The sequence below is a fragment of the Electrophorus electricus genome, chromosome 26, assembly GCF_013358815.1.
Source record: "Electrophorus electricus isolate fEleEle1 chromosome 26, fEleEle1.pri, whole genome shotgun sequence".
NCBI classification, from domain to species: Eukaryota; Metazoa; Chordata; class Actinopteri; order Gymnotiformes; family Gymnotidae; genus Electrophorus; species Electrophorus electricus.
Window position 1 is genome coordinate 9,425,347 of NC_049560.1, and position 22,709 is coordinate 9,448,055.

General features: G+C 46.9%; 2 protein-coding genes across 2 annotated transcripts; one reads left to right on the forward strand and one right to left on the reverse strand.

Moving 5' to 3' along the window:
• Positions 1-15,477: 15,477 nt before the first annotated feature.
• On the reverse strand, positions 15,478-17,327 carry fam43a (family with sequence similarity 43 member A). The gene has a single exon (XM_027027383.2). The coding sequence runs from the start codon at positions 16,589-16,591 to the stop codon at positions 15,578-15,580; it is 1,014 nt and encodes a 337-aa protein (XP_026883184.1). The 5' UTR covers positions 16,592-17,327; the 3' UTR covers positions 15,478-15,577.
• A 690-nt stretch (positions 17,328-18,017) lies between these two features.
• lsg1 (large 60S subunit nuclear export GTPase 1) lies at positions 18,018-22,477 on the forward strand. Its single transcript, XM_027027382.2, has 14 exons — positions 18,018-18,168; positions 18,299-18,425; positions 18,505-18,625; positions 18,814-18,900; positions 19,016-19,102; positions 19,214-19,274; positions 19,376-19,552; positions 19,646-20,035; positions 20,363-20,464; positions 20,718-20,861; positions 21,327-21,450; positions 21,542-21,621; positions 21,717-21,887; positions 22,054-22,477. The coding sequence occupies exons 1-14, from the start codon at positions 18,082-18,084 to the stop codon at positions 22,231-22,233; spliced, it is 1,938 nt and encodes a 645-aa protein (XP_026883183.2). The 5' UTR covers positions 18,018-18,081; the 3' UTR covers positions 22,234-22,477.
• The last annotated feature ends 232 nt before the right edge of the window (positions 22,478-22,709 follow it).

Genomic DNA, 22,709 nt, shown 5'->3' on the forward strand with positions numbered 1-22,709 from the left:
GTGTGTGTGCGTGCGTGTTAACTTAGTCTGCTTAGTCATGCACTACTAATTTGAACTTAGATGTAAATATTGCCTAACGGCTGAGAACGCAGGACTGGGCATGTCCGAGCTTGTCTGAGTGGCGGCCGGCAGCCACGGGCAATCACAGCTGCTTCCGAGCGTCTGTATTTAGCTCGGCCCTCAGCTTACAGACCTCTAGGCCACTGCACAAACCTTCACTGTAACTGCACTGCTCTCCTGCGCCCTGGACACTTCAGAGACCTGCTGGACATGTCGTTGGTTGCTAGTCGTGTCTCTATCCTGCTGTTCCCCCAGGCAGGCCGTGACAGACAGCCCTTCAGAGCAGTGATGCCTACAGTACATCTGGTATTAGTTTTGTGGAGATCCAAACAATCCTCAGCTTGCAGTTATGAGAAACGGTTGTGCTAACGACGCTCAGAAATTGCAGCTGAGATTCAGACACATATCGCAACAGGCATCGCACAAAGACATTTCTCACACTCTCCCCCTCCTGCTCCTAGTCTGACGCTCTAATCTCTCTTTAGCTGTTCAATTCTCTCCTTTTATTCCACGCGATGGAGGCACTGAATCCTTGGCCACCGTTCACAAATAAAATAAGGTGTCTGAATTTTAGATTTCCCAAAGTTGTACCTGACCAGTGATAAGTCCTTTTTCTCCTCTTGACAAATGCACTGCAGTATTGCTTGTACTGTGCTTGGATTGTCGTGGGGTGTTGTAGAATTCCGCTCTCATAGCATCCGATGCGTTGTTAGGGCTTACTAACATTTGCACTTCCTGCAGCTCGTTTGGTCTAATGGCACTTGTAAGGAACCCAGCTCTTGCATCACCTTTATGTGTTCTGTTCTAATTTAGTTACGTTTCACTTTGGATAAAAGCGTCTGCTAAGTTAAAAAATATATATGTAGTCAAGCTTTGGTCTGGATGTACGGCTCAACCAAGGTGCACTTTCCATGTGATCAAGCGAAGAGCACGTTCTTCCTTCATGTGTGAACTGACCCCATTTCCCGTCGTATCTATTTGGAAGCATAAATGTTTTAGTGTCGTTAGTCATAGTGTTTTGATCCAAATGCTGTTGCACTTGTTTGTTTGGGGTTTTTTTGTTGTTTTTTGTTTTGTTTTTTTAAATCGTCCACTCAAATTGTGCACAAGGCAGTTCTGAACTTTTCAGTGTAGTCGGTCTGCCCCCAGCTAGCAGAGCAGGGCTAGAAACCTGACATGCAAGAAACCCGTGCACAGCTTACAAATGCTCACTTAGAGGAGTTGTTAGACGTGAACGTGCAGACTGAGTGAGTGTGAAGGCTCCAGAGGGCATTCACACCGAGCTGTTGTTCCAGTGTTTGGCAGAGTGGGAACATTTCCCGCTCTGGCTTCCTTTGTCCGTGGAGCAACAGTTGTTGTATTCAAACTAGAACAATAACTCTGCTCCGATATCCACTCTGAGCTGCTCTACAGGAACTGTGTGTGCGTGTGTGTAGATGTTTGCATTCTGAGTTTCTGTTTGTGCCTGTGTGAATGCATGTGTGTGTGTGTGTGTGTGTGCACGATTGTGTTGAAAATGATACTAATTAATAATATCTTGAACAGGTGACGGTTGGGTCAGACGCTGTTTTGAGTCCGTATGTGCAGTTGGTTAGGTGTCTCACTGTAAGTCCGCGGCACTATCAAACAGCGCTGCCCTCATGGCAGTGTCATGGCAGTGTCATGTTAAACACCCAGATTCTTGGCAGATGGGAGTGTACAGTCATGCGATGACAAAGAGGCAATGTTTGGGCTGTGGGAAAATGTCTCCCACACAAATAGCGTAATGATTACTGCCACAGCCACCACTATGACGTGGTGAAATGTCTCATCTCTATACATATCAAGAAGAGTCGTTGTTGTTGTTTGTTTGTTTGTTTGTTTGTTTGTGAATAAAGCTGCATTTCAGTGGTAGAAATATCTGGAACCTCTGATTGCATCACTTCTGATGTAGCTTGCAACTACAACAAACTGTGGAGAGAGTTGCAAATACATTTGTAATGAGTACTAAACCATTGATTGGACACACCTGACTGGATCTTTAATCTTAAAAGCATTTAAATCTTTTATATATATATATAAAGTACTGTGCAAATGTTTTACGCAGGTGTGAAAAAATGCTGTAAACTAAGAATCCTTTCAAACATACAAATAATAATTGTTTATTTTTTATCAATTTACAAAATGCGAACAAAAGAAAAATCTAAATCAAATCAATATTTGGTGTTATTACCCTTTGCCTTCAAACCAGCATCACTTCTTATAGGTACACTTACACAAAGTCAGGGATATTGTAGGATTATAGTCAGGTGTATGATCAACCAATTATACCAAATAGGTGCTAATGACCATCAATTTCATATGTAGGTTGAAACACAGTGATTAACTGAAACATAAACAGCTGTGTAGGAGGCTTAAAACTGGGTGAGGAACAGCCAAACTCTGCTACCAAGGTGAGGTTGTGAAAGACAGTTTCATGTCACAGGTCACACGCCATGGTAAGACTGAGCACAGCAACAGCAAGACAAAGATTTCCCAGACAAAGATTTCAAAGCAGACTGGGGTTTCAAGATGTGCTGTTCAAGCTCTTTTGAAGAAGCACAAAGAAACGGGCAACGTTGAGGATGGTAGACGCAGAAATGTAATGCAGCAGATGAAAAACACATCAAGCTTATTTCCCTTCGAATTTGGAAAATGTCCAGCAGTGCCATCATCTCAGAACTGGCAGAAACCAGTGGGACCCAGGTACACCCATCTACTGTCTGGAGAAATCTGGCCAGAAGTAGTCTTCATGGAAGAGTTGCAGCCAAAAAGTCATACCTCCGACATGGAAACAAGGTCAAGCGACTCAACTAGGCACGAAAACATAGGATCTGGGGTGCAGAAAAATGGCAGCAGGAGTTAAAATCTGAAATATTTGGCTATAACAGGAGGCAGTTTGTTCGCCGAAAGGCTGGAGAGCCGGACAATAATGAGTGTCTGCAGGCAACAGTGAAGCATGGTGGAGGTTCCTTGCAAGTTTGGGGCTGCATTTGTACAATGCATTTTCTCACTGCTGAGAAATACAAGCAGATACCTATTCCATCAGGGAGGTGCATCATTGGCCCCAAATTTATTCTGCAGCAGGACAATGACCCTAAACATACAGCCAATGTCATTAAGAACAATCTTCAGCATAAAGAATAACAAGAAGTCCCCACAGAGCCCTGATCTCAACATCATTGAGTCTGTCTGGGTTTACATGAAGAGACAGAAGGATTTGAGGAAACCTACATCCACTGAAGATCTGTGGTTAGTTCTCCAAGATGTTTGGAAAAACCTACCAGCACAATTCCTTCAAAAACTGTGTGCAAGTGTACCTAGAAGAACTGAAGCTGTTTTGAAGGCAAAGGGTGGTCACACCAAATATTGATTTGATTTAAATTTCTCTTCTGTTAACACTTCCACAGTACTGTACTGTGCACAGTACTGTGTGTGTGTCATATATAAGCTGATGCCCTATATATGAATTTTCAAAACAAACAAACAAAAAAATCTCACAACTCACCCTCCTTTTTCCTTCAAGCTCAGGTCCTCTACCAGACTCTGATCTTGGTATTCCTTGAGCTTTTCGTGTTCCTTCTTCCTGATGTTTCTATCGCTCAGGATCACCACACTGTCACTATGGCCCTCTTCTGCTGCTTGTCCATCACTACTGTGTCCGGTTGGTTAGCCTTTACCATCTTGTCTGTCTGTATCTGGAAGTCCCACAGGATCTTAGCTCGGTCATTCTCCAACACCTTCAGAGGTGTGTCCCACTTTGACCTTGGACCTTCCAGCCCGTACTCAGCACAGATGTTTCTGTACACTGTCCCGCCACTTGGTTATGGCGTTCCATGTGCGCTCTGCCTGCTTGCATCCTGCTTTTATGTGCTGGATTGATGGTCTCAGGGTTGTCTTTGCACAGCCTGCATCTGGGGTCCTGCCTGGTGTGGTAGATCCAGCCTCTACTGATCTCATGTTCAGAGCTTGTTCCTGTGCTACCATGATTAGTGCCTCTGTGCTGTCTTTCAGTCCAGACCTTTTCCAGACATTGGTAGAATTTCTCCATATCGGCCACCTCCACAATCTGCCGGTGGTGCATACTGTGAAGGGTTTTTCCTCCCATGATGGTCTCTGTTCCTTCTCATTTCCATCCTCATCAAGTTTCTGCTGTTTGAGGTTCTCACAAAGCATTCCATCATTTAGGGCCATCCTGGTGTTTTCCTGGATCTTGGTCATTTCATGCTGGATAGTGGCTCTGACACGCACTAGTCCTTGGCCCTCCTCCTGTTTAGTGTTCATTCCCAGAGTGCTGGATTTGGAATGAAACCCTCCGTGCATTCTGAGGAGTTTCCTTGTCTTGATGTCAGTGGCTTCTATCTTCTCCTTAGGCCATGTTATCATACCAGCAGGGTATCTGTTGACAGGTAGAGTGGAGGTGTTGGTGTATCTGTTGACTGGTAGAGTGGAGGTGTTGGTGTATCTGTTGACTGGTAGAGTGGAGGTGTTGGTGTATCTGTTGACTGGTAGAGTGGAGGTGTTGGTGTATCTGTTGACTGGTAGAGTGGAGGTGTTGGTGTATCTGTTGACTGGTAGAGTGGAGGTGTTGGTGTATCTGATGACTGGTAGAGTGGAGGTGTTGGTGTATCTGTTGACTGGTAGAGTGGAGGTGTTGGTGTATCTGTTGACTGGTAGAGTGGAGGTGTTGGTGTATCGGATGACTGGTAGAGTGGAGGTGTTGGTGTATCTGTTGACTGGTAGAGTGGAGGTGTTGGTGTATCTGTTGACTGGTAGAGTGGAGGTGTTGGTGTATCTGATGACTGGTAGAGTGGAGGTGTTGGTGTATATGTTGACTGGTAGAGTGGAGCTGTTGGTGTATCTGATGACTGGTAGAGTGGAGGTGTTGGTGTATATGTTGACTGGTAGAGTGGAGGTGTTGGCTCAGATCTTGTTTTTCGTGTTCAGCTGACTCTCAGGACTTTTAGGCATTAGCCTGTAGCAGCTTTCCTTGTGGCCTTGTGGTGATTCCCCTGTGGGGTTCCAAGGCTCTTGAAATGTGTGTCCAATCTTATTTTGCCTTTTTTTTTGGCATTTGTTCATTAGGCAAGTCAGAAAACTGCAGAAAGTTTTATTCCACCTGTTTCCCCTGGAGACAGGAGCCGCCCCCCCCCCCCCCCCCCCAAAGACCAGACACCATTAATCTCCAGCAGTGTGGTCACCACGCTACAGATTCCACTGGTGTTGTATTGTCTTTAAAGTGGCTTCTGATGTTGGATACGTTGTCATAACAACCCCTAACGAAGTCTTTAGGGACCCTGTAATGAAAGTGCTCCTGTTTCTCTCTCCTCCTGTTATTGAGGAGCACACGCAGCTGTTTGAGTGCCTCTGAGCTTTAAAACCGAGCGCTCAGCCTGGGCCTTTGTTCCAGAGACATTCCTGTAATGATGCAGCTATGTGCCAGTTGTTCGGGTAAGCAGCGCGTCAGTATCCTGTGCACGCTGTTCTCCTTCAGGTCCTTTCTAGAGCCCCTGGCCTCCTGCTCAGTTTCCTGTTTACATGACACACCGGTCTGGTTATTTTAGGCCTGTCTGTGGCACCAGACTTGTGCTCTCTGATCCTTGAATAAAGGCCAAGTGCTAGACACTAGAATAGGAAAGAGCATTACAGGAGATCGTCACAGGAGCGAGCGCATGCCCACATCATGCTTATATCGTCAGTAGTTCGGAGCGTGAAGGCCTCACGTCACTAGCTGTGGCAAAGTTCATATCCCTCGTAATGGTGGAATGCAGGGGTGAATACGGAGCACACCTTATCTGATGTGAAACATGATGGAGTACAGAGAGGCATTTATCAGAATGTGCATGCACGGGAGTGACGGGAGTGAGCTCTGGCCACCCTGTTGTCCACTAGCTCACTCCTGGTTTTGTCCTCCCTTCTTGGTCTCATTCACATTCTCGTTGTGCCAGTGATCTCACCTTCTCTTCTCTCCTGCTCTCCCTCGCTCACTCCTGTACTGTTGGCCATAGATCAGCAGCCTGTTCTCTGAGCGTCTGAGCCAGGGCTATAGGCCACCAGCCTCGGCTCTGTGCTGATACTACCGATGGATGCCCGATCAGCCGAGGAACAAACGTAGACTAGCCGAAGACCAGCCGAGGACTAAACACAGACCAGCTGAAGTCCAGCCAAGGACCAAACCAAGGCCAGCTGAAGACCAGCCGAGGACTAAACAAACTCCAGCTGAAGTCCAGCCAAGGACCAAACCAAGGCCAGCTGAAGACTAGCCGAGGACCAAACAAAGAGCAGCCGAGGACCAAACGAAGACCAGCCGAAGACCAGCTGAAGACCAAACGAAGACCAGCTGCTGAGCTGCTCCCCTTCCTCACCAAGCAGGAAGACGTATGTACAGGCCACAGAGAGGAGCTCAGACAGGCTCTCCCCTCCGGGTTAACGCATGCTCCCTCTGTCGCTCTAACGCCGGGTCCATCGCCCCGCGAAGGCGATGAGCCTTTCAGCACGTGGGGTTTCTGTACCAATGTGCCACGTAGCTCAGCTTTAAAGATCCACCAGCCAGCAGAGCGCCGCTCAGTTCGTGGTGTGCAGTGCAAGCCTGCGTTATTTAAACCTTAGCATGCTTGTGACCTACTTGCACGGTTGCATAGCATGGCAGAAAATACTGAGAACATGAATCAGGAGCACGTGGTGCATGTGAGGCATCCTTGTGTGGTTTTTACATGCAGAGAATCAGGATTACGGTCAAACTTCAGAAGCCCCACCAAGGTAATGTGGTGTTTTCTATTTCAGGGACGGTGACGTAAAAGTAACAGAATAAACAGAACAAATAGAACCTTCTCAGCCTTGGCTAGCACGTCTACACTCACACACACAGCTGCAAGTCATTCTCATCAAGTGAATGCTTATATAGAGCAGTGGTAGCTCAGTGATTTAAGGTATTTGTCTTGTAATCAAAAGGTTGCTGGTTCAAGTCCCACTGTTTGGCCTCTGGGCAAGACCCTTTACCCTCAATTCACTTGGATAAACGAACCAGCTAAATGTTGTAAGTATTATATACACTGTAACTAATGTTGCTGAGTTTACCCAGCTTTCAGTGTTAATTTACTGCTTTCTAAACCATGTTGTTGTCATGAATTCTCTGACAAAGCAGTTTTCTCTGATGAGAGAGAAAATATAATGTGAAATGTTGCTCTGCAGGTTTAAGCCATAGGCTCTGAGTGCTGTGTTCAGCCACTTAATCCATCAGTCTCTGTTCCTGTCAGATACCTCAGGCTGTCATCGCTAAGGAGTGGTGTGTCTGATGCAGGCACACATGTCACTGGTAGGAGATACCTCAGGTGGCACATGAGCACGACACACGGCATGTACTGTCACACAGGTGGAGGTGTACGGACACTCCTGCAGTTACTGGACAGCATGCAGCTGTAGTTGCATTACATTTCTAAAACCTCATACATCAGTGACTCCTTCCAGAGCCAAGGGGAATGTTTATGCCACCTTCATGTCTGTCAGCGTGTGGGCGGGTGCACTTCTAAGAGTTTTTATTTTTAGTTCAGGTCCACTAATCTTTCTCATAAGATTACTGCAGACTTGCGCCAAATGTCCTCAAAAAAAGCTGTTAGCACTAATTGATTGTACTAACATGAAGTATTTTCTGTTCTCTCACACACCAACTAACCTGGTAAGTAACTGGTAAACTGAATCAAGTGTGTGGAGCAGGGAAATAACCAGTTTGTGGTGGACTCTGGCCCGACAGTGCCGTTTGTAACTGCGTACGAGTCAGTGCATGGGAATCCCACCAGGCACTGCAGAAATGTTGCATGCAGGGGAGTGTCTGGAGCGTCACATGGCGTGCTTTCTGAAATGAGCAGTAGCTCTGTTATCCTGTGCGTGGAAGCCGGGGCGGGCTTCGAAAAGTGAGACCGCCACATCACTGCATCTCTCGGTTTGATATGAGCACAGCGCAAGAGCCACTGTTCCCAGTCTGGGGATATAGGACCTGTAGTTTATGCAATACTGTTAAGGGAATACAGGGCTTCCCCAGATCTGTCTGTAACTTTGTTTCTCTGTCTCTGGTTACTGGAGTTTGTGCTAACTCTTTGTGTGTGTGTGTGTGTGTCTCCTGCCTCTTCTGGTGTCTATTTTGAGGGATTTCGTTTGCGCGACTACAGGACTGAGGCATGCCAGAACTCTCAAACAAAGGGAACAGGAAGGAAATGACAGTGATTTCACTTTAACAACACCCCTCGACGCCGCGGCCCCCCCGACAGCCTTTGTCATCAAGACTGCCTCTGGAAACATTTCTCTGCACGTCTACTGCTGCAGAACACAGGCGACGCACGCACAAAGCCTGCGATATTTGCCATCGTGCCTGTTAAAGGATGTGGCGTTGATCTCCGAGTGGTTTGCCTAAAGGGCATGAGAGGCTGGAGTGGGGAAATGTAGAAAAACACATCCAATGAACGTGGCTCTTCGCTCCAACGCACAGAGAACGGGGTCTCAGAGCGTAGCTCACTAAGCACTCCCGGTTAACCCACAACCACAACAAGCCGAAGCTCGCCTTTAGCTACCAAAATGGTCACAAGACGCAGGGACAGGTCAGTCTTGCACTCTAAAAATTATCAGTATCCAAACCGCCTAAAATGTTTGAGTTGCTCAAAAAAAAAACTGTCAAAACAATAACTTGACGGCCATCCAGCTCACCTCGGAGGGTTGTGCCGTCCTGCAGGGTGACGACAGTGTGTCACGCCAGGGACTTAGTGACATGTTACAAAGACACCCATCTGCATCGTGCCTTTTCACTGTTCTGAGATCTACATCTGCATCGTGCCTTTTCACTGTTCTGAGATCTACATCTGCTGAGCGCTTTTTCACTGTTCTGAGATCTACATCTGCATCGCGCCTTTTCACTGTTCTGAGATCTGCATCTGCATCGTGCCTTTTCACTGTTCTGAGATCTGCATCTGCATCGTGCCTTTTCACTGTTCTGAGATCTACATCTGCTGAGCGCTTTTTCACTGTTCTGAGATCTACATCTGCATCGTGCCTTTTCACTGTTCTGAGATCTACATCTGCTGAGCGCCTTTTCACTGTTCTGAGATCTGCATCTGCTGAGCGCCTTTTCACTGTTCTGAGATCTGCATCTGCATCGCGCCTTTTCACTGTTCTGAGATCTACATCTGCATCGTGCCTTTTCACTGTTCTGAGATCTACATCTGCTGAGCGCCTTTTCACTGTTCTGAGATCTGCATCTGCTGAGCGCCTTTTCACTGTTCTGAGATCTACATCTGCATCGTGCCTTTTCACTGTTCTGAGATCTACATCTGCTGAGCGCCTTTTCACTGTTCTGAGATCTACATCTGCTGAGCGCCTTTTCACTGTTCTGAGATCTACATCTGCTGAGCGCCTTTTCACTGTTCTGAGATCTGCATCTGCATCGCGCCTTTTCACTGTTCTGAGATCTACATCTGCATCGTGCCTTTTCACTGTTCTGAGATCTACATCTGCTGAGCGCTTTTTCACTGTTCTGAGATCTACATCTGCTGAGCGCTTTTTCACTGTTCTGAGATCTACATCTGCATCGCGCCTTTTCACTGTTCTGAGATCTGCATCTGCTGAGCGCCTTTTCACTGTTCTGAGATCTGCATCTGCTGAGCGCCTTTTCACTGTTCTGAGATCTGCATCTGCTGAGCGCCTTTTCACTGTTCTGAGATCTACATCTGCATCGCGCCTTTTCACTGTTCTGAGATCTGCATCTGCATCGTGCCTTTTCACTGTTCTGAGATCTACATCTGCTGAGCGCTTTTTCACTGTTCTGAGATCTACATCTGCATCGTGCCTTTTCACTGTTCTGAGATCTACATCTGCTGAGCGCCTTTTCACTGTTCTGAGATCTGCATCTGCTGAGCGCCTTTTCACTGTTCTGAGATCTGCATCTGCTGAGCACCTTTTCACTGTTCTGAGATCTGCATCTGCATCGCACCTTTTCACTGTTCTGAGATCTGCATCTGCATCGCGCCTTTTCACTGTTCTGAGATCTACATCTACATCGCGCCTTTTCACTGTTCTGAGATCTGCATCTGCTGAGCGCCTTTTCACTGTTCTGAGATCTGCATCTGCTGAGCGCCTTTTCACTGTTCTGAGATCTGCATCTGCTGAGCGCCTTTTCATTGTTCTGAGATCTACATCTGCTGAGCACCTTTTCACTGTTCTGAGATCTACATCTGCTGAGCGCCTTTTCACTGTTCTGAGATCTGCATCTGCATCGCGCCTTTTCACTGTTCTGAGATCTGCATCTGCTGAGCGCCTTTTCACTGTTCTGAGATCTGCATCTGCATCGCGCCTTTTCACTGTTCTGAGATCTACATCTGCATCGTGCCTTTTCACTGTTCTGAGATCTGTATCTGCATCGCGCCTTTTCACTGTTCTGAGATCTACATCTGCTGAGCGCTTTTTCACTGTTCTGAGATCTACATCTGCATCGCGCCTTTTCACTGTTCTGAGATCTACATCTGCTGAGCGCCTTTTCACTGTTCTGAGATCTGCATCTGCATCGCGCCTTTTCACTGTTCTGAGATCTGCATCTGCTGAGCGCCTTTTCACTGTTCTGAGATCTGCATCTGCTGAGCGCCTTTTCACTGTTCTGAGATCTGCATCTGCTGAGCGCGGGAGCGCAGCAGAGTATGCAGCAGCAGTGACCTGTGTGTGTGACCGCTTCTCCTTCACACCTCTGCAGCCAGCTCACCGAGTCTAACAGCAGAGAGACAGGTTTATGAGAGACAGGTTTATGAGAGACAGGTTTATGAGAGACAGGCCGACAGAGAGAGAGAGAGAGAGACACTCCCACTGGAGGAATACTGTTATTTCATTTTGAAGAAGTTAATTATATTTGTTTATTAAGTTCATAGTTGTGTGCATAATCATCTGAATGCAGTTTATACAACGTGTGTGTGTGTGTGTGTGTGATGTGGAAACCTTTATTATCAAAGTACTCTTAAGAGTGCATTACTGCATTAACTGCAGAGGTCAGACAACATGCATACGTTTTGACATGTTTTTATGATTACAGCGTAAGAAAAAATACTTTATAGAGGTATTGAAAAAATACTGACTGGACCAAATAATCATTTTTACTGATCCTGTCTCACCTTAAATATTTCTTCTGGTTCTAAGTCATGCTGTTTTAAATGTATGCGTGATAGCAGACTTCAGATACCGAGAAGAGATTGCAAACGTGGAAAAGGTCAGTAATGCGTCACGTGTCGCCAAAAGCGTTACAGTTACCGACTAAATCTCACCGTGCTACTGGCTCTGGATCTAATGGGTAAGCATCCATTGATTTAATGTTTCTGAGCTGAAATCCATTTGTAAGCGTAACATCTGAACAACGATGCATGGACGCGGGGGGGGGCACGGCAACGAAAGAAGGCAGTTGCGTTTGGCATATAAAGGCAAGACAAAGGTCTGTGGTACATGCAACAACCCCCCCCCCCCCAAACACTCATATTTACTCATGCAAAGTGGAAATCAGCAAGCCTGTCAGAGTTTTCCAATGCAGTGTCACAGAAAACACTCCTACAAATTGCATACTGAACCACATCAAAGAGATGGAACGTCCCCATATGTGCGCGCCGTTGTTCTCTGTAAAGCAGAACCAAACTTTACCAATAAATGTTCAAGTGTTATTAAAAGCTATGGCACTCTGTTCTGTAACCATGCATGTTTTAAAGTGCTAAGACTCTAAAACTCATAATATAAACGTTTCTACCTAAAGACTAGCAGGTAGAAGCTTGTATGTTTTCATTTTGACTTGGGCAGAAAATGCGTGTGTGTGTGTGTGTGTGTGTGTGTGTGTGTGTGTGTGGACATTATGGCTACCACAGGTAGATGAGGTAAGCTTGACTTGAAAGTGTTTTGCTCTGCTGCTCTCTATGGCAGACACACCTCTGCTGAAGGCTTTTAGTTGTGCTAACATGAGTCTGTAAACTACAGTAAAAATGGAAGTGTAACAAATGGAAACTACGACTGAAAGAGTTTATCAGAGTTAGAGACCCATTATGGTATGTTTATCACGTCTCTCCTACCTGGCTTAGTTTAGACTTTAATGTATCTGAGATTCACTGGAAACTGACGAGTTTCATTATTAGTTTCAAGTGAATGAGAACAAATTGTTTTGTCTGTCTAACTGACGCCCTGTTGTATATATTTAACAAAATGCTCTGACCATATTACCTTGTGCATATTGTTAGCTTGCAGCTTTTAATTAATGACATTTTTGGTTTCAAACATTCAAGGTTTTGATTAGTTTAATTGCGCTGAATATCTAGAAAACTGGAGACCTTCCGTTCTCACTGATCATATTCTCTATGGATAATAACCCGCACTGAAACATTCTGCGTAGGACCCTTTCTTCACAGAAACAAGCCTGAACAGATGCTTGCCTCTTCACAGAAAACATCAATCTATGATGATAAAATACAAGTCTTCCGAGATGGAAGCCTTTTCCATGAAATCTCCTAATCTGAGTTTTGCAGATTAGTCTGTCTGGTGACCCTTCTTGCTCTCCTGTTATTATTCCAGTTCCTCGCCGCAAACGGAAAGACCAAAATAACTTTTCTGAAATCTATTGCTCTCCAGAGGGAGTCCTTTGTGTTGAAAACACTGAGTGAGGAGATGCCTGCCCCAAAGTTGCTATGTCATGAGCATCCAGGGATCAGGCACAATGCCATTGGCTGAGCTCAGGGACAACGCTATTGGCTGAGCCCAGGCCAAGGTAGGAATACCAGGCAAGGACATAGTGGGCAGACAGGGAGCCAGAGAGGGATTTGGGCTGGAAATATCACGCCCACAGCTCTGTGCCCATCCCCGACTCTCAAAACGACGGGGTTGTTCATGCATTCCACCTTACATACACGTTCGGCTGGAAGGGGGCATTGTCTTTCTGGATGTTTTCCATGAGGATTTCTTCTAAGATCTCGTGGTCTTGCTTACTGGCACACTGTTCACGCAAACAGCTATACTCACCTGCTTTTTCGGCAGTCTGGGTTTACTGTGGGCCAAATGGTTTCTTAAAGTGAGCTGCCGTGTAGGGGACGTTGAGTAGTAAGCTGCCAGGCATGGAAAGGTGCGCAGGCGAAACAGAACTAAAGATGTGTCCTTGGAAACAGTGCAGAGTTCCATTCTCGTAGTTGCTGCTTGTGGTTCGCTGTGTGTTTCAGCTCCCAGGTAGCCCGAGAATGTCAGTGTAGGTATAAACTCAGTCTGCCCATGTCTCTCAGTCACTCATCAGGGAAAAAAAAAAAACGCACTGATCTGACCAAGAAGGGTTTTGCTTCGGCTTGGCTGAACTCTAGCTGAGGGATCACACATCGGCGCACAATCGTGGGTCTTGGTGGATTTTTATAATGTCACATACCTAGGATTTAAGTACATAGTGTGGACAGATGTATGACAGAGTGTGTGTGCGTGTGTGTGTGTGTGTGTGTGTGTGTGTGTGTGTGTGTGTACACCTGAAACTGAAGACTGAATGGTCACGGAGATCTAAACATTGTGCATTATTTAAGATTTGGGGGTAAAATCTCTTCTGATGTTACAAACATTGGCAATTAAATTAACAGTTTACCGATGTTCTTACCTGCGTTTCAGGTGTTTCTAGATTCCAAACATTTTATCTTGTGGCCTATTTCAGTAACTATGGCTGTTTCAACGTAAATATGCTATGAATGATGCATTGTGGGGACTCTTTAATCTGGTACATGGTGGAACAGTGTGTGACAGCTAGCCTCATGCAACTGGAATGTAATAGCTCCCTGTGCACAGTGATATTGGAGAAACAGCCAGTATGGTTCTCACACACACTGCTGAACTGAGACTCAGACCACAGCCATGCAAACACTTAAGTGTCTACCTGTTATAGCCCTTACAATTGATGAAATGCTGTATTTTTATTTGGTACACTAAATCTCACTGCAGAGTCATCCAAACCCAGTAACATGGCTGGTAGACAGCATCTTTGCTTGGAGTCCTACAGAGGTTCACAGTCCCGAGCCTTTTGGAAGTTTGGCTCTATTAGTAAATTAGAGAAGTGAAATGAGCACCTGCTTTAACCTCTGTTTCCTCCATTATTCTTCTCGATACCTTTATATGATAGTCAGGCATAATGAAGCAGCACGACTAATAAACTTGTGACTTGGCTTTGTTTAGCTGCACAACAATTAGTTTGCACCACGTGGATTGATATATATAAACATATTTCTTATCCAATTCTTGAAGAAGTACAAAGTGTCACTATAACCTGCGTCTCTGCCTGGAATATTACTGCTCACATCAACGTGCCTGCCACTATTAACGGCTCCCCCGAAGTGGTAATGAAAAATATAACGTCCACTTTTACAGGAGTGCTGGAATTATGGTTCCTCTTGACTGAGCGTTTCAAATGAAAACCGAATACTTAATTGTGGGTTGGGGTGACGGAGTGCACCGCCATGCTGTCACAGGTGAGGAGACATGACAGGTGCCTGTACTGGCATTGTTCACACTCTGTGAGTTTGGTTTTTAATCCTGCCCCCGTTCGTTCATGCATAACTTCAAAGTTATGTGTGTTGCAGCTATGCAAGTAACGCCTGACAAACCAAGGAACCGTTGCCATGGCTGTCTGTTACGGCAGGTAACGAGCCATAAACCAGAGTGAACACTGTGATACCACACAGCAAGATCTTCAGAAGCAGTGGGAATGCAGTCCGACACCACACAGCGAGGACGTAGCCAGATCTCCTCTTTCTCTCCGATTATGGAGCTAACTCGTGCTTCTTAGTCAGGAGGTAAACAATATAAAGATAACCTGGAAAGCGCTTTGATTTTTTATTTGTAATTGCACAAATAACAAACCACATTTACCTCTTTAAAAATAAATCACATTTAATATTTATTTCTCAATACATAAATTTTTTTTTCTTTTGCACAGCAAAGATAGACCACTTATATTAATAAGGACATTCAAGGGGAAACAATGGTATATACAAAATCAACATATAACGACGTAATTACGCAAGAGTGCAACATAAGGAACAAAAACGGAACATCCTGAACATAGGGTGCGTTATCAGTGTATCCGCCTCATATAACATGTGAAAGGTAAAATAGAGAATTCAGGACTTTTGTATACAGATTTCCTTTAGAGAAAAGGGTTTGGTAAACAAGTTTTAAACGTAAAACCTCTGTACGCTGCAGAGTGGCTCGGGACAGCCCACGCGCATCTTACTGCTCAACGCGACGGTCCTGCTCGTGCCTTTCTTAGTGGTAAACGACAGCGTTCTCGGGTCTGCTCGAGGCGGAGCGAGCGCCGACCCGTGCCACGTCCTCCAGGTCCAAACCTCTCCAGACTGGATCAAGTGGCACGAGCTCTTAGGAATGCAAACGGCGCGTCCTCGGAAACCGTCCTCGCGCGGTTCGCTGTTACGTGACAAGAGTTTTGGTTCGGACGGGGGGGTGAGGGGTGGGGAACGGGTCAACCGACCTCCCGCAGCGCGCCGTCCTCGGCGCCGTTCGAGACGGACCCCGCGCTGCACGAGCTCTCGCCCGACAGCAGGCGCGCGACCCTCAGGTCGGCCTTTAGCGTCTGCACGTCGTTCCCGATCCCCATCTCCCCGAGGTCGTCGATTATTCGGGACAGCTCGCGCTTGCCGTTGCGCGCGCGGTCGCCGCCGGCGCCCGGTACGTCCTCGCGCTCGAAACGCGCGGCTTTTTCCTCCGCCTCCTCCCCGAGCGAGTCCTCCGTGATGGAGCCCAGCTTCGGCGCGCTCCTGCTGCGCTCCACCGGCGGTCTGTAGTGGCACGGCCCGTTCAGAAGCTTCCTGAGGGGCACGAGGGGGATCGTGCGCTCCCCTATCAGCTGCTGCTGCTGGTGTCGCGCGTCGTCCCGTCTTTTCAGCCGCTTGAAGTCCGCCAGCGCGGTGGCCGACGTCTGGTACAGGAGCAGCGCCATGGCCTTCGCCTTCTCCGGCTTGGCCACGAGCACGGCGTGGCAGCGCAGCGTTACCGCCTTGTGCTTCATCTCGTGCCGATAGACCCAGGCGAAGATCTTGGGAAGCCGCGCGTCTGCGACGCAGTACGTGATCCTGTGCAATAAGTACAAATGCCCCGGTTTCCTCGCTTTGTCGTCTGCGTGCACCATCCGGATGCCTTGCGCGCTGACGGTCAGTTTCATCCTCGTGCCGTTCCGGCCCATCTCGCTCTTGCCCCAGATCTTGCCCACGGCGGTGTCCGTGCAGCCGTCTCCCTTCGCCTGGATGGTGGTGGCGTTGCCGAGGTATACGACCGTGTACGTGGGGTCCTCGTCGCTTATCTGCAGCTTTTTCCGCTTGGACTTGAACATGCTGCCGACCCTGTTCAGCGCGCTCTCCGGACAGGACTTGGCGAAGGAGGTGAGCGCGGAGTAGCTGAAGCTCGCGGCATAGCCCTTCTGCTTGGAAAGCTTCTCTTCCTCGATCAGGTCAAACTTGCTCTTCTTCCAAGGAAGCATACTGGTGATGTTTCGCGCGAGCCGAGCAAGTGTCCCCAGACGACTAAGCCCGTGTCACGTAAAACTGTTCTCAGAGCGGTGCATATGTTGCACACGTCACATGCATCGCTAAAGGCACGACTATGTGAGCGCGTCAGCGGAGCACTTGCAGCTTTTACCAGCCCAACCACCGTGCGCCCGCGGCACTGTAACACGCGCACGACTAACAGGAACGGCCCGGGCCATCTGAATGATATGTTGGGCTGGACCAACTCGGGGGGGGGGACACACCAACACCAGACTTCGGGTTGTTTAGCAAATGTGTTTACCGTGGGTCGCTCATCCGGTCTATGTTTCATTCATGCACACGTGATAGTAATGCATTTGCTTATATATCAATAAAATTAGCAGCCTTAACCCACTTAGCCTGCTGTCATTCTGATAGTCAACTTGGGTGTTTTATATAACATGCTACTAACCCGTTCACATAAAATAAAAACGTATATTTTGCTCTCTTCGCAAAAGTAGCTAGTGTCTTGCATGTTTCCAGTTTGGTGGTAATCATATCAGCTATGGAAACTTTTTTTTTTCTGCCTGGTATTAGATGTGCTCCAGTTGTTTACTGTTGTCCAGTTGTTCATTTGTAACTTAATTAGGAAAGGAAATGAAAATGCAAAAGATTATATCACAGAATATGTTCATTATAATGAATCAAACATCATTATAAATAATAATTCTACACAAATGTACATAATGAGGGCGCGTCATCGTAGGCAGGCGGTGTGTGCTGCCATCTGCTGGGGAAGGAGGGTAATTCACAGGCGGGCAGCGTCACCAATCCGTTTGATCCGTGTTGAAATATGATGATATGAAAGGTATTTACATGTCTGTGGTGTTAAATGGGCACATACATTACACATATATAATGTATGTATGTATGTATGTATGTATGTATGTATGTATGTATGTTTCTCTTGTAGGGAAAGAACAGTAACTTTTAATATGATAATTCCTTAGTATGATTACTATAATTCATTATGAAGACAAGCGTAATTACATTTGATTATATAACAGGCCTACTTTGTCTGTGTGTCTGGTTGGCTGATTTTTCCATCGCAGTGAGAATGGAAATAAGTGAGAGGATTTAACTACGGAACCATTCTCCTAGACCTGGATTTGTTACGACATTTTTTATTGTGGCACATTGGACCAAACCACAAAGTTGTTTATATCCTCTGCCTACGTTGTTTATTCATTTATTAACCCGTTTTAATGGTTAGGTTCTTTTAGTTGTGATGTGTGTGCACATCTGGCCGCAAATAAACCAGACAATTTCAAAGGTGTGCGGAGAGAAACAAATGAAAGTCGGAACCTCGCGACTGCTGACTTGTCAATTAGCTTTCCCCCTCAATGTTGGAATGGAACATTCCGCACAGCTTCCTCTGCGAGCCACGAAAATGTCACGTGATTGGCGTTAGGGTCCATATGCGGGCAATTAAACACAGTTAAGCATGGGGAAGAAGAAGAAGGGTTTGGGGAGAGCTCTGATCAAGGAGAGGAACCGCACCGGCCATGGCGGCAGAGGACACGACACGTGGGTGAGAGCCGACACGCCGCCCCTTGGTGGAGTGATGATCACAGAGGGCTGGTTTGGCCATACGAAGTGTTCTCGTTCAGTAGAAACGTACCACATAAATATGATGAGGTCTGGTGTGTTTGTGCCCACAGCTTCATACTAGTGAGTTAAACGACGGATACGACTGGGGTCGCCTCAATCTGCAGTCTGTGACGGAGCAGAGCGCTCTGGAGGATTTCCTGGCCACAGCCGAACTTGCTGGAACGGAGTTTATCGCAGGTATTTCACAGCAGGTGACACGCTCAGAGAGCTGGTGAAAAGATCTACTGAGCCTCATCCCTGTGCTGTGATGTTGCAGAGAAGCTGAACGTCAGATTCGTGCCGGCGGAAGCCCGGACTGGCTTACTAACAGCCGAGGAATCCAAAAGACTGAAGAAACTGCACAGAGAGAACAGACAGTTTCTCCGTATCCCACGGAGGTGTGCTGTCTCACTCATATTTATTTACAAGCTTAAGTGTTGCCTAAGTCGAAACATCAACAAATATGGCTAAGTGATCCACTTTTTCCAATTTAATATCGACATGGCGTCTTTGCTATTCTGATCCGTCTGGACAGTCCGAGTTTTGTTTTTGTTTTTTTTTTTCCATGTTTTTCGATTTCTATTAGGCCTCCCTGGGATGAGCACACAAGTTCAGAGGATCTCCAGCAAGCTGAGAGGGACAACTTCCTGACATGGAGGCGAGACTTAGCAAGGTGAGGGAATAACTTCTTCGGCTGAGTGTCGCTTCATTTTCGCACCCGTGACTGTCTTGATCAACAGTCTGGCTCGATATTTCTGTCAGTTCAGTGCTTTGTTTTGCCATTTCAGGCTGGAAGAGGAACAGAAGCTGATTCTTACACCTTTTGAGAGGAATCTGGATTTTTGGAGACAGCTCTGGAGAGTCATTGAGAGAAGGTAGCTCTGTGTTAATAGGAAGAACGAGTAACTGCCGTCCTGTTTATTGGCGATGCTTTGTCAGATCGGCTCTGTAGTTTATTATAATTGTCTTGATGTTTTTTCCTCTAGCGATGTTGTGGTTCAGATTGTTGATGCCAGAAACCCTTTGCTGTTCCGTTGCCCAGATCTAGTAAGTAAAACGAATCGACTCTAAACTTGATCTCTGCTTCTTTCCTCCTTGGGTCTGGCGGCTAACGCTCTTGTCCTATTCCCCATTCCCTCCCACCCCAGGAAAAGTATGTTAAAGAAGTGTCCAGTCACAAGGTGAACATGCTGCTTCTGAACAAAGCGGACCTGCTGACCCGGGAGCAGCGTCGGGCCTGGGCCAGGTACTTCCAGAAAGAGGGCATGAGGGCCGTGTTCTGGTCAGCCCTGACCGAGGCCCAGCGGCTAGAGGCCGAGGAGAAGGTGAGAATCTCGCCTGCTTCAGCGGTCTCCCGGCATGCGTGTGCTCTCCTGTCTGGCTATGAGTGTGAACTGAACTCCTGCTGGCTGTTGAAGGGACGGGAGGAGGAGGCAGGTCAGGAGACGAGCGATCCAGAAAGCGAGGGAGCCGGGGAGGACACTTCGGTCAGCCCCTCTGGACCTCGGGACCTGCAGGAGAGGCATGAAGAGGAAAATGAGAGTGACCCCGATGATGATGATGAGGAGGAGGAGGAGGAAGAGGAAGAGGGGATGGCAGCGAGGTCTGGGGACTGTAGTTCGGAGGCTGACTGGCAGACCTGCTCTGAGGCATCTGGAGATGAGGCAGAACTGGAGGACGAAGGTTCCTCGGACCGAGCTTCTTTTCATAACTCGAGCCGCCTACTACGCAAAGATGAACTCCTGGAAGTGTTTAAGTCTGCACAGTCTGGGCCCAAGTGCAAGGAGGGCCAGCTCACTGCAGGACTGGTGAGCTGGCGCTCTCTCTCGCACGCACTCACTCACATACGCATGTGTACACACACACGCGTGCGCACGCGCACTCTCACATACTCAAACACACACACTCACATACACATGCAAACGCACGTGCATACGCATGCACGCACGCACACACACGTGCGCACACTCGTATGCACGCACACGCATGCTCACACTCACTCACACACGCATGCTCACACGCACACACACATACGCACTCGCATTCTCACGCACACACACATATGCGCGCACATGCCTAAAATGCGTTTGGTTTATCAGACAGATTGATTCCATTCGTCTCTTGGTCTGATTAAGGTTGGTTATCCTAATGTTGGGAAAAGCTCCACAATCAACACCATTCTGAGGAATAAGAAGGTTTCGGTCTCTGCTACACCTGGACACACTAAGCACTTTCAGGTATGTGGCTTTTACATTTTACAGTTTAATTTTATTCATTTGGCAGGTGTTCTTATACCGAGCGACGAATTTTCAATCATGTTAGAGGCAGGCGCGTGCAGTATTGGGAGTCTTGCCCGAGTACTTATTGCTATAGCACAGAGGGTTTTGTTTATTTATTCATTTTTAAAACTAAATTGAATCTGAAGGCCGATCACAGCGTCTACCACTGGGTGGAGCTAAAGGTTTGCTCGCGCGTGTGTGTGTGTTGCAGACGCTGTTTGTGGAGCCCGGACTCTGTCTGTGTGACTGCCCCGGCTTGGTCATGCCTTCCTTCCTGTCCACCAAAGCAGAAATGATCTGTAATGGAATTCTCCCCATCGACCAGATGCGAGACCACGTCCCGGCTGTCTCCCTCATATCCTCTCGTTAGCCTCCGGGTTTCAGGTTGCACTCGCAGGGCATTTTATCGCTGCGTTACCTTAATGGGGCGAATTTGCTCCATTTACGTCTAGGCATAATTAGTGGAGGAGGAACCAGGTTTTGTGTGTAACTGTATATGTTCATATATAAACTGGCTCCTCCTACCATTAATTCACAAGCACTTTGCTTGCACAGCTGATGAAGGACCTTTGTCCGAAATATCCTGTTTCTCTGGAAACTCTGTACTTCACTACAATTTTGAATATTGCTACTCTCTACATCTCTTACTACGGTACACGGCAGTTTAATAATATATATATATGTATGTGTATATTGTGTGTCCAACCCATGCCTTGCATATGTTCCTGTATATGATCCCTGCATCAGATGTGCGTGCTCTATAAAAACACCTGTTTTTAAACTCTGGAATGATGGCACGATGCTCCCTTAACCAAATTACGTTTGTCAAACTATTCCGCGATCTGTGCTGGAGGGAATTTATGGGATCAACATCATTAAACCCAGAGAAGACGACGATCCTGACCGCCCACCCACTGCTGAGGAGTTGCTGACAGCTTATGGATGTAGGCTCCCAGCTGTTCTCACACAGCTCTCTGTAGCATCGTTGTTGAGGTGACCTACTTTCACTTTGGAAATGTTTGATGTTCCCTAAAGATATGAGGGGCTTCATGACAGCCCACGGCCAGCCAGACCAGTCCCGATCTGCCCGCTACGTCCTGAAAGACTACGTTAGTGTGAGTAATCGCACCCTGACGTTTTCATCAAGTGAAAAGCTGAAGGTTTGAGGCTTGTGGCCGTTGTGAGTTTGTGGTGTGCTGATCCTTCACAGGGAAAACTGCTCTACTGTCACCCTCCTCCACACATCAACGCCGACCAGTTCCAGACTCAGCACTCCAAGTTCACAAAGTGGCCCGTTCAGGAACAGCCTTCCTCTCGGAACAACAGAGCTTCCAAGGTCAAACGGATCGAGAACTCTGTCGATAAAAACTTCTTTCATCAGGTTAGACTCCACTGTGCACACAGTTGATTTTTCTCTGAAATCTCCCGCGTTCTCGGCTCAGAAACCATTTAAAATATTGATTCTACTTTCTTGGAGTTTTGATGCTTTCTGTCTGACTCTTGCACTGGGGCTGGCCACACTCACAGAACTGCTCGATTTCCTCCAGGAGAACGTTCGCGCATTGACGAAGGGGGTACAGCTGGTGATGGGATACCAGCCTGGCAGTGGGCGCCAGGACCAGGGCCCGTCTGCCCCAGAAAAGCAGGCTGGTAAACCCTGGAAAAAGCACGGCAACAGGAATAAGAAGGAGAAAGTGAGAAGACTCTACAAACACCTGGACGCTTGAATGTGGCCACGTCCGACAAAAATGTCTGAGACATCCAAAAAAAGAGAGAGGTCTTTTTCATTTGTGCCTCCGATTGTGGGTCATGTAACTCTTTTATAAGATTTTTTCTTAAATGCTAAACATTCCAGCATGAAAATAAAGCGTTTTCTGTCGCTCGGATCATCCAACGCGAGAACTGATCTATTTTTGGGGAGGTCGGTGCACAGCTCAGACCCTCTTTATAATAAACGAAGTGACCCTCTTATGTCTGAAATGTTTTACTGTATACTTTGAGTGTAGCGAAACCCCATGTTGTAAAAGTTTAAGTATTATTTTGACAGGACTTGCTGTTCTTTGTAACATCACTCCACCTGTAAAGTCAAATCAGTTAGTTTTACATTTGGCATAATATAATTATAACGTACATAATATAATTGAGGGGCTCAAAGTTCAGAAGTTGTGGTTGCTTTGTGAACCGCTGCGGTGTTTATGAGAAT

Coding starts and splice junctions, on each gene's coding strand:
- fam43a (XM_027027383.2), bottom strand. CDS start 16,591: ATGCTTCCTTGGAAGAAGAGCAAGTTTGACCTGATCGAGGAAGAGAAG.
- lsg1 (XM_027027382.2), top strand. CDS start 18,082: ATGGGGAAGAAGAAGAAGGGTTTGGGGAGAGCTCTGATCAAGGAGAGG. Junction 18,169..18,298: donor GCAGAGGACACGACACGTGG/GTGAGAGCCGAC, acceptor TTGTGCCCACAG/CTTCATACTAGTGAGTTAAA. Junction 20,036..20,362: donor GCCAGCTCACTGCAGGACTG/GTGAGCTGGCGC, acceptor GGTCTGATTAAG/GTTGGTTATCCTAATGTTGG.